The 12,722-nt window shown below is 35.0% G+C and overlaps 1 protein-coding gene across 1 annotated transcript in view; it reads right to left on the reverse strand.

Moving 5' to 3' along the window:
• Positions 1-1,663: 1,663 nt before the first annotated feature.
• Positions 1,664-12,722, reverse strand: part of LOC110458202 (transient receptor potential cation channel subfamily A member 1 homolog) — a 54,543-nt gene continuing 43,484 nt past the window's right edge. Inside the window, exons 22-24 of the mRNA XM_021509809.1 lie at positions 11,245-11,313; positions 9,915-10,094; positions 1,664-9,776 (exon numbers count right to left, since the gene is read on the reverse strand). Coding sequence (XP_021365484.1) covers positions 9,594-9,776; positions 9,915-10,094; positions 11,245-11,313 — 432 coding nt within the window. The 3' untranslated portion in view covers positions 1,664-9,593. The remainder of the gene's footprint in view (positions 9,777-9,914; positions 10,095-11,244; positions 11,314-12,722) is intronic.

A 12,722-nucleotide genomic window follows, 5' to 3' on the forward strand; every position in this document is an offset into this window, starting at 1 on the left:
GTATTTGCCGACTCTCCCTATTTTGATAGGAGGCTCTCGATTGTTTACCCTAAAATCAAACCAATGATTATGCCACGGACTTAGATAATCTAATTCCGTGATTATGCTAAACTATCTCCATTTTTAAGATCTGATGCTTTCATCTGAAAGAACAGCTCAAAAGATGCCTTTTAAAAGTATTATTTTCCCTAGGGTATATATACACACATTTTACCTATGTCTTATAATTCTGAGTACGCATGGAAATTGAAAAAAGTTGCTAAGTATATTATCTATCCTGGGGCCCGTATTCATGAAACCGTTCTCATACTCAAGCATGGCTTTTGCACTCAAGCCTAAGCCTAATTGTTCCGGTTATAAGTTATTAAAACAAAAATAATCAATGATTTGGGAAAAAATCGTAGAAACTTTATTATGAATACTGTTTTCAATGTTTACAAATCAATGACTTTTCGAACTTTTGACATGATTCAAGTGAGTTACAAGAAAGTTGCTCAAGCATGAATACGGGCCCTTTTTTTTTAATTGAGTTGATTGTTTGGCAATCACCAGAGAAGATTGTTCCAAATAGGCGCTACTCAGCATATGAGAATCAGCAGGGTATAATCTTAACTAACAATGCTAAAATAGTAAAGTCATTATTTAGATAACCTTGTGTATTGCATTCATTAATTTTGCATAAAAAATTATCATGAAACAATAGTGCATCAACAATCTTTGATGCAACAAATTAAAAGTACAAGCGAGATCAGATATTGAGACACTCAATTCACTTGATGCTGCAGCTGCTTAAGATTTTTTCCAGGATTGTATCACTGATTTTGTTAAAATATTATCTCCAGGGCCCTTTCTTCCATCTCAGAGTATGCTCTTACAAATTAAAAATATTACAAATAAGATAGTTTCTTGATAAGAGTTACTTCCCTTATCAAGGTAACACCGGTAACATGTATGATCGGCAGTGTATGGGTTACGAGTTCCACTTTTTGTTTGTGTTTATTTGTTCAAATGATGCAAAATGCATCGCTAGTTATGGAACACTTCTGTAGAAAATTATTTGAGCAAATATTTCATGATAGTGAAAATGGTAATATTATATATTTGAACTGTCGTGCATTGCTGTAGGAATTCTGAAGTCTCACCTTTGACAGTTAAGTGTGTCAGTTTGTACGTTGCCAACGAAACTGACAAAAATAACTACCATAATTATTGGCAATGACGAACCTGTAACGGTGCTTGCAAACCACAAAACTCAACAATTGGGGTGGGCTTATGGTTGTGTAATCCCACCTAGTCATAACGCATCGAAAGTGGAAGAAAATGGAAGGATGTTGGAAGTTTGATAATCACCAGGATGTTGTAGCAGTTGGAAATGCAGTTATAAGTCAATACTTTACAATGTAGTTTGTAAGCTAATCCCAGTATCAAGATCTCTATAAGTGACACAGGAAAATATAACCTCCCGAAGAATTTACTTTATTTTGTAGGAGTACATATGCTGTCTTTTCCTTTGACTAGCGCATTAAGTTAAACTTAGTACAGTGGCTTCTAGCCAGACACGTATATGATATCTATAGTCTCTGTTCTAACCAAGAGTAATTATATTAACTTACAACTAGAATGTATTAATTGTTTCGGGAATGAAAAGAAAGCTGAACAACAATTCAGATAATTTGTCTATTTATTAAGTACAAAACGGATAAATATATTATTAAATTGGTATAATTCTACATAAATATATCAGATCTTACAACCCTCCTCATTGCTGACCACTGCTGACCACTGCTAGGTCAGCTTCTCTGGCATCATTAGTCCCTCGTTTATCAACACAATACAAAAATCCACGTTGTATGAAGGCTCACAAATTTCTACATAATATCAAATTTACCAATTTTTTTAAAATCATGATATCTTGATCGTAAAACTACTACAAAATATACATTAACTAGTCTAGAGTAAATATGTATATCATTGCACTAGTAAAGAATTCCTGATCTCATTATGACAGCAGAACACCAACATAATCACACATCATCAGGTACTGGTTGTTATATAGGCTATCTCCTACGGATTTCCTTATTTTTGAGCAAAACACCTACCGTACTCCTTATAATTATGTCATAAAAATCTGCACTTTATCTTTGGTTTCATGAAGAAGACTTATTACTTTCACGGATCATTTACTAACCTATCATCACAACAATATAGAATTGTACAACAAAACCACTACACCTACTGACAAATGGTTTTTATCTCGTGTTGTATTGTTGACTTCATTTGTACTTTTTTCCAGGAAAATTTTAATAATTCTCTTTCATCGGCTTTACAAATTTTACTAATTAAATTTATGATCTGCATTTTCCCCTTTCATGTCAATAAGAAATTTGTAAAATATCTATATAAAAACTGTAATTTTACGTAACAATACACAACCATTTTATACACAAAAACAATGATAATTTTATGTTGACATTTCAAGGTCATGTGACTGTTACAGCATTTCAACCCTCTACATGTACAAACATGGAAATAAGTTCATAAAATACCCTTTGAGCTACATACATTATGATGTAAAATGGTAAAAAAAGAAGACTGTATACTGCTGAAAAATGGTTCAGAAAAATGCAAACGTTACACATTGAGTAACAGAATGATGAGTTTAACTTATTCACCCCTGAAACTTTATAATGAACTATTCCAACCTTTGAATTGGAAGAAATGTGTCATCAGGGGTGATGAGTTAAAGGTGGTCAGTCTTCCATAAAAGGTCCATATAGTAAAAAGTTTGAAAAACATTGCAACCTGAGCTAATAATACTAACCACGTAACAAAATAGTAAGGAAAATGTACAAATTAACACACGTAACAAAATAGTAAGACAAATGTACAAATTAACACACGTAACAAAATAGTAAGAAAAATGTACAAATTAACACACGTAACAAAACAGTAAGAAAAATGTACAAATTAACACACGTAACAAAATAGTAAGACAAATGTACAAATTAATACACGTAACAAAATAGTAAGAAAAATGTACAAATTAACACACGTAACAAAATAGTAAGAAAAATGTACAAATTAACACATGTAACAAAATAGTAAGAAAAACGTACAAATTAACAAAATAAAAGTAAGGAATGAACTATTAAATGACTACCACTACAGGAATGTACACCAAAGCCTGGGGTTCTACTGTTTCTCTGTGGGAGAGATGGGACACATTAAACATCCATCTAAATATGGGTGTGTTTATAACAGATAACAAGAGTTAGAAAATGTTGTAGGAAAATAATTTAACAAAAGCTTCTTCAGCCGAGTTAATCACTTTTATAACAGTTATAAATACCATCATAATATACAACCATATGTTGATTATATCTATTCTATCACATGGAAATACTTTATGTACTTTCATTTTTACTTCAGTGTCTATAAGCAATGTGACCAAGATCATCCAATTAATTAATTTAGTATTTTTTGGGGCAAACATTTGTTATGTGATGATTCGTTTTCATGTCACAAACAAGCCAATGTCACAGCAGCTATAATGTCACAAACAAGCCAATGTCACAGCAGCTATAACGTCACAAACAAGCCAATGTCACAGCAGCTATAACTTCACAAACAAGCCAATGTCACAGCAGCTATAATGTCACAAACAAGCTAATGTCACAGCAGCTATAATGTCACAAAAAAGCCAATGTCACAGCAGCTATAATGCCAAAAAAAAGCCAATGTCACAGCAGCTATAATGTCAAAAACAAGCCAATGTCACAGCAGCTATAACGTCACAAACAAGCCAATGTCACAGCAGCTATAATTTCACAAACAAGCCAATGTCACAGCAGCTATAATTTCTTGACAACCAGAACATGCTAACCAAATAATTATTCTTGTTCAATAATACACACATAATCGACAGGAAAGAATCAGAAATAACAAAATGTAGGGTGATCTTTATTCTCTACTGGCCATTCCTAAGTGTGAATCTGGGCATGGTGCACACATTCCAATCCCAGGGATTTTGGTCATTATTTTGAACTAACTTTTTAATTGAGTAAACTGGCACAGATAAGACATTCTGCTTTAAAAATTCTCGATCCACATCTATCTTATATCATTTCGTATTAAGATTGATTGGTAACAGTATCCTAGAAGCAATGCCTCCCACATCTCCCAAACAGAGAGTCTGGTCTACATAATGGTCATAGGCTTTGATAACTAAATGGTCAGAATTAAAAATGAATACAATAGTTTTGATAAGAATGGTTTAAGTATGAGTAATAAAATACAAGTTCAAGCATGATTAACTACAACACAGTCTCGTTAACACATTGGGACAGAATTGTGTCCTGTATCCTACTCTGTTCCTCCATCGTCCTTGGTACATGCATTGTAGAGGTTACATACCCTTACATAGATCATACACGACAAAACCAGAAATCTATAGATCTATATACCAAGGTGAGGATAAAGCCAACATTTACTCGACAGTACATTGAGCACAGATTATGTACAAAGAATATCTCAGTACATTTGTATATTGTTTGATGATAAATTATGTATATTGAACAAAACTGTATATAACAGTAACTATCATTTGATAAAAAAAAAAAGTTGATAGAATATAAGTTATGTAGAAAGAATGCCATATTTATGGCAATAAGCCCAGGCCTGGTAATAAGTCCATGCCTGGTAATACGCCCTACTATATCAATTACAGAATAGTAAAAATGCTAGTAAATGATTTTTCATTGTCCTACAATAATTTACCTCAGAATTTACATGTTGGTCCCTTCGTCTTATTGCAGAATAAATACAGTAACACCAAGTGATTTTTTTTCCAATAAGCATATCTCATTTATCAAAGAAAATTACTTAAAAACAGGCCATGAATAGTTTACCAAAACTAGGTAATGGTAAATGTCATAAATAGATTTTATAATTATGTTAAAATGATTACACACCCACATTTGCTACTGACCAGAGTAAAGAGAGGTTCAATTAATTACAAATTAACGGAAATAACATGATTACTTTGAGTGAATACAGAAACCACCGCTGTACCAAATCCTACAGAAATTATCTAAAAAGTGTCACAACCATGTAAAACAACGGTTGACTGAAACGAAGGATTTCCACAGTAACTACAGCTGCAGTATTTCTGATAAGACTGGCATCTCTGATCCTCAGGGACACCATGTTGAATGGTAATATAAAACTTAGTTTTTATACAACAAGTCTAATACCCTTTTTAACCTCTGTTTGACATATAGCCCCCTTCACCTGGGTTTATCATCGGTAAAATAAGGTAACCAAGACAGACGACCTCTACACAGCGTGTGATACAGAGGTGGTGTGATGCATGTAATTTTTTATATAATATCAAATGGTAAAAAAGTCAGCAAAAAAATCAAGTTTAAAACAGTCATATGGAATAATTCTAGGTAAATTTTGGTCCATACTTTTCAGTTTGTGTCACTTTTAATTACACTATCTGCACTGGTACACTGAAAATTCAAGACTCTAAAAACAGTAATTTCTTTTTCAAATATTCACTTTTCATGAAATAACCAGGTGATCTCTCTATTTTGGCCACTGAAGAAATTTGAAAATTTTGAATGTCAAAATATTCTATGTGAATATCTAATATCAAATCACTTACTGTTTTTAGGAACTAAAATGTTCACTAGAAATACATGGACCTGCCAAGTTTAAAGTATAAATGTTTGCTATCATACCCAATCACAAATGAGATGCATACTACACCTGCCACAGGTGTACAATCAGCAGTGATCTGTCAACAACTTAAATCTTAGACCCAGCACCAGACTAGTGTACTGCCACCGAGCCATGTTACTCCACCAGAAATCACTGAAACACCCAACCTACCACTACTTAACTAAGCTTTCTCAAGCTCTGTATGAAGGACAGTTTAGAATACTCTGTGATTTGTTGGCAAAAGATGTATACCGGTACAATTATATATCTATATATACCTCTGTCTACTGTTCATCAATATACACATACATAATCTAACACATAGGTTAATTTAAGAACTCAAGAGTATCACATTAATTAATATATAAATTATGTCAATCTAATTAAAATTATATTTTCACATCGCGCCCGTTTACTGATATATCACCCTTATGTGAAAATATGATTTTAATTAGATTGATATTATGTCCGAGTTTGTAAAATTAGAAATATAACGAAGAAGGCATGGATGCAATGTACATAACTGAATCACTTAAATAAATTATATACTGATAATGTACTAAATCAATTATATACTGATAATGTACTAAATAGTACAAACACACAGTTCCGTCCTGTACACATGGTAACAGTGAACATACTAGTGAACAGGTTTAGTCTAGACGGGTTAGTCCAGCATTAGAAATCAATCATATCGGATTGTATCAAACCTCATAACCTTCAGGACAAATTAACAGACAATTTTAATGTTTACATAATTGTTACTAAAATGAAATAAGTGTGTAATTAAAGTGAAAACATTCATGCTCTGAGAGTCCAAATCATTGTTGTCAAAAGCACTACTGAACCATCTAACTGTTTGTGTTATTTTACATTCTATTAACACTAATAACAACAATGGTCATTTAAGGATGAACAGGTTTTGGTGGCGGACGAAAAACCAGAGAACCTGGAGAAAAACCACCGACCCATGGCCAATACCTGGCGACTGCCCCACGTTGGCCTTCAACCAGTGACCTACTCATGGAGACCAGCTGCTGCAGTCAAGTTTAACGACTATATATTTATAATGTAGACATAAAATTTGTACTATTTACAAAACAACGAATAGTGTCATCAACAGTAGATGTTCAAACAAGATCTGACCAATAAAACAACTTTTAGTGGAGATTAATGTCTGTATAATGGAGATATAACTATTGTTCTATTTACAAACAACCCGGGTGGTGATAACAATAACACCAGTGTTAGTAATCGTACAGTCCCTTAAGTTCTGGGCCATCTACAACAGTGTTAGTAATCGTACAGTCCCGTAAGTTCTGGGCTATCTACAATAGTGTTAGTAATCGTACAGTCCCTTAAGTTCAGGGCCATCTACAATAGTGTAAGTAATCGTACAGTCCCGTAAGTTCTGGGCTATCTACAACAGTGTTAGTAATCGTACAGTCCCTTAAGTTCTGGGCCATCTACAACAGTGTTAGTAATCGTACAGTCCCTTAAGTTCAGGGCCATCTACAATAGTGTAAGTAATCGTACAGTCCCGTAAGTTCTGGGCCATCTACAATAGTGTAAGTAATCGTACAGTCCCGTAAGGTCTGGGCCATCTACAACAGTGTTAGTAATCGTACAGTCCCGCAAGTTCTGGGCTATCTACAACAGTGTTAGTAATCGTACAGTACCGTAAGTTCTGGGCCATCTACAATAGTGTTAGTAATCGTGCAGTCCCTTAAGTTCTGGGCCATCTACAACAGTGGTAGTAATCGTACAGTCCCTTAAGTTCAGGGCCATCTACAATAGTGTAAGTAATCGTACAGTCCCGTAAGGTCTGGGCCATCTACAACAGTGTTAGTAATCGTACAGACCCGTAAGTTCTGGGCTATCTACAACAGTGGTAGGAATCGTACAGTCCCGTAAGTTCTGGGCCATCTACAATAGTGTTAGTAATCGTACAGTCCCTTAAGTTCTGGGCCATATACAACAGTGTTAGTAATCGTACAGTCCCTTAAGTTCTGGGCCATATACAACAGTGTTAGTAATCGTACAGTCCCGCAAGTTCTGGGCTATCTACAACAGTGTTAGTAATCGTACAGTCCCGCAAGTTCTGGGCTATCTACAACAGTGTTAGTAATCGTACAGTACCGTAAGTTCTGGGCCATCTACAATAGTGTTAGTAATCGTACAGTCCCTTAAGTTCTGGTCCATCTACAACAGTGTTAGTAATCGTACAGCCCCGTAAGTTCTGGGCTATCTACAACAGTGTACGTGATCGTACAGTCCCGTAAGTTCTGGGCTATCTACAACAGTGTTAGTAATCGTACAGTCCCGTAAGTTCTGGGCCCTCTACAACACTATCTCATGTCACTTACAATACTTGACTGCTGAAACAGAGAATAAGATACAGAGATTGTACGAGTCTGTTAAGACTGTTAATAGGGGTTGACTGAACTCTACAAGCTGATAACTATTGTCTTTATGTACTATAATTATATATTTGGTTCATCAGCTGTATCAACATCACCATTATACAAAACACTGTGCAGGAACGTCTTCTTTAATCATTATAGTATACATGTACTAATTAATTTCCCATAGATGGTTATAAAATATCATGTATTATTTTCTAAAAATGTCTATTCTAATGAATATAATTCAAAATTGAATGTTTTCTTTTGACATATTAATTAACAATTTTTTAATGCTAAACAACTGATGATTTCTAGAACTCATCTTAACAATAAAAACTGAAGGCACCAATAAGTACACACGTGAGTAATGCAACCCTACAGAATTATAATCTGTTTTAATTGTTCTAAACTAGATATCAGCTTTTAAAAATACTGAAACAACCTGAAAAAATGTTAATTAGTAAATTCTACTTTACCCCGGTAAATTAAAATGTTATAAAAGTTTCAATGTAATCACAATTCATAATGAAATATTTATAAATAAATTATAAAAATATCACAATATAAAATCACTATCGTGATAAACAGATGGAGATATTCCACAATGACCAGTAAGAAGAGTTGTGAGACAATTTAATCAGAGCTGTGTATAGGTGATAGAATCATCCTATAGGTGATAGAATCATCCAGATTCTATCCACTGTCTCTTTTATCACTGAAAGGTATTTCATTAACATTTAGTTGATAATAGATATTCCTGAAAAAATCTACTCCCATCCTTTTCATACAATGAAATTTGAAAAGTAGACTCGTTCTGTAAAACTCTATATGAAAACTCTACAGGACCAGGGTAGAAAAGTAGGGCAGTTCCCCTGACAGTTCCCCTGACATTGAGGAAATGCTTGGGGCTATCCAACAGTCATAGAGAAACTTGTGGGAAACCCAGATGTCAGCGAGGTCCAGCTTGTGTTTGACCCCAATATCTAAGTGGCCAAGCATGTGAGTGACTTTGTTGTTGAGGCCCAGATGACCCTGATATCTAGGAGTCCTCCATTGTGAGTGATGTCTAAGATGACCCTGATATCTAGGAGTCCTCCATTGTGAGTGATGTCTAAGATGACCCTGATATCTAGGAGTCCTCCATTGTGAGTGATGTCTAAGATGACCCTGATATCTAGGAGTCCTCCATTGTGAGTGATGTCTAAGATGACCCTGATATCTAGGAGTCCTCCATTGTGAGTGATGTCTAAGATGACCCTGATATCTAGGAGTCCTCCATTGTGAGTGATGTCTAAGATGACCCTGATATCTAGGAGTCCTCCATTGTGAGTGATGTCTAAGATGACCCTGATATCTAGGAGTCCTCCATTGTGAGTGATGTCTAAGATGACCCTGATATCTAGGAGTCCTCCATTGTGAGTGATGTCTAAGATGACCCTGATATCTAGGAGTCCTCCATTGTGTCTAAGATTCCTCTGTGTCCTGGAAGTCCTCCTCCTGCCATTTGATGTTCTGAGAGGTCAGCAGTGCTGTCATCATACTCTCCAGTTTAGTGTTCTGTGAGCGCATCTCCTTCACAGAGAAGCGCAGCTTGCCGACATCCTTCTGGAGCCGTTCCTGTGCTTCCTGTACCTTTTCTATGTCGTCCTGTAACAAACAACCACTTCTATTAAATATAAACATCAATCAAAAATACTTCTTATCAATTTTTGACATAACATCAACATTTATATTAACGAACTTCATATCAAGTTGTCCTTTTTGACTGCTTGAGTAATAACTCACCAGCTCGGGGTTGAGGGCCTTGTTGATGGCTGCTGATGACAGATCCCCAGCCTCCAGGTTAGCAAGTTGACTGAACGGATTCTTCAAACCCTGGTTGGGCTTGATTGTCTGCTTTTTTGTCACAAATTTCCTTCGTATAAATTCAGGAACAATTCTTTCCACATCAAGCGCCAGTGCAACCTGAAAAAATTGTAAGATGTTATTTGGCAATATAAAATATTCTGCCAACATTTTATATTCATGAAGAAATCCTTATAACTTATTTTATCTAATCCACTTAGCATTTGTTATCTTACGTTAAAACAAGAACCCAATGGGCCTGCATTGCTCACCTGGTATTAATCTCACAATTGTAACTTTGAAAGAGGACTAAAATAACGCTACAGGCAAAATATCAGTGTCTTAACTTAAAGCCATTGATTAAAACACATTTGACCCCTGTGACCTTGAAAGTCAAACATGGACATTAAGTTGAAAAACCTCTATAGCCCTTCATCGCATAATGCAACTTGCCAAATATCACCACTCTTTACCTTTTGTTTATTGAAAAGATGACTTTTTAAGATTTATGCACTATGGACCAGATGTGACCATGAAAGTATGTCAAGGTCATTCACATTTACAAGCAATCACCCTGTACACTTTAGTTATTCAGAAGAAGTCGTTTAAAGGTTTTTAAAAAATTGACCCCTGTGACCTTGATTATGGGCGAAGGTATTTCATTTGAACAAACTTGGTAGTGCTTCATCCCTACATGCTACTGGCCAAATATCATAACCCTGAAGCTTTTGGTTATACAGAAGAAGACGTTTAAAGTTTTTTTTAGACAATTGACCCCAGTGACCTTAAATATGGGCGATGGTCATTCATTTGAACAAACTTTTAAGCCCTTTATCCAAGCATCCTTTTGACCAAATATCATCACCCTAGACCTTTTGGTTATACAGAAGAAGTCGTTTAAAGGTTTTTAAAAAATTGACCCCTGTGACCTTGAATATGGGTGAAGGTCATTCATTTGAACAAACTTGGTAGTGCTTCATCCCGGCATGCTACTGGCCAAATATCATCAGCCTGGATCTCCTGGTTATTCAGAAGAAGTTGTTTAAAGTAAAAAGTTGACGATGGATGCTGCACCATGGCATAAGCTCACTTGGCCCTTCGGCTTAATTACAATACCATCACATTCAATATAAAGTCATAATTCAAAACAAAAATAACCATGGTGCTTATTACATTAATTTTCTGGTAAATTCTTTATCCATGATATTTGTGAGTTACCATAATTTTGTTTGGCATGTAATTAAAAAGAATATGAATATATGTGAGATACCTGCATAGCCATTCTCTTGAGGGCAGCCTGCTCCTGTACAGCCTTGATATCATCTACAGCCAAACCAACCTACAGTGTTCAAATGTCAACATTTAGATATCTAGACAATCAAACTCAGTGTTCAAATGTCAACATTTAGATTGCTAGACAATCAAACTCAGTGTTCAAATGTCAACATTTAGATATCTAGACAATCAAACTCAGTGTTCAAATGTCAACATTAAGATAGCTAGACAATCAAACTCAGTGTTCAAATGTCAACATTAAGATAGCTAGACAATCAAACTCAGTGTTCAAATGTCAACATTTAGATTGCTAGACAATCAAACTCAGTGTTCAAATGTCAACATTAAGATAGCTAGACAATCAAACTCAGTGTTCAAATTTCAACATATAGATATCTAGACAATCAAACTCAGTGTTCAAATGTCAACATATAGATATCTAGACAATCAAACTCAGTGTTCAAATGTCAACATTAAGATAGCTAGACAATCAAACTCAGTGTTCAAATGTCAACATTAAGATAGCTAGACAATCAAACTCAGTGTTCAAATGTCAACATTAAGATAGCTAGACAATCAAACTCAGTGTTCAAATTTCAACATATAGATATCTAGACAATCAAACTCGGTGTTCAAATGTCAACATTTAGATAGCTAGACAATCAAGCTCAGTGTTCAAATGTCAATATTTAGATAGCTAGACAATCAAACTCAGTGTTCAAATGTCAACATATAGATATCTAGACAATCAAACTCGGTGTTCAAATGTCAACATTCATAGATAATCAACCTACAGTGTCAAATGTCAATGGTCAGATATCCAGCCAATCCGACCTGAAGGGTTCAAATATCAAGGTGTCTAGTCAAACTGATCTATAGTGTTTCAATAGTAATGGTTCGAAATCCAGATATCAAACTTACAATGTTAAAATTGCGAGCTCTCCACTCAAACCATTACAACCTAGATTTAAATGGTTAGAATATCCATCCAAACCAACCTGCACTGTTTAAAATTCAAGTGTTATAGCCTGGCAAACAAATGTAGTGTTCAAATGTCCTGTAACCTATTATGATGAAGCCAAAAACTAACTCAGTATCTCTAGTCATAGCAAAAAAACACCTAGATAACCATTAGTATTAAAATATGAGTTCAAACAGCTGTAAAACCTCACAAAAAGGAGTAATCAGCTGTGACACAATCTGTATTTGTAACCCATTAGGATGAAGCCACATACCAATGTTCAGCTTAATATTGCCAACCATGGTATAAGAAAGTCTACAATCACATTTCTATATTTAAAGGTTCATATCAACTTTTAGCTCTATGTCTAGATGTATGACAGAGAGGTCTGATAAACACTTTGACGGATGGACAGTAAGACAGGTGTAGTAGATGTCACCAGTCCTCTCCAGTAACAGTGGTAGGGGACTAATGGAAAGACCACCAGTCCTCTCCAGTAACAGTGGTAGGGG

This window comes from Mizuhopecten yessoensis, unplaced genomic scaffold (assembly GCF_002113885.1).
Source record: "Mizuhopecten yessoensis strain PY_sf001 unplaced genomic scaffold, ASM211388v2 scaffold1175, whole genome shotgun sequence".
Classification (NCBI taxonomy): domain Eukaryota; kingdom Metazoa; phylum Mollusca; class Bivalvia; order Pectinida; family Pectinidae; genus Mizuhopecten; species Mizuhopecten yessoensis.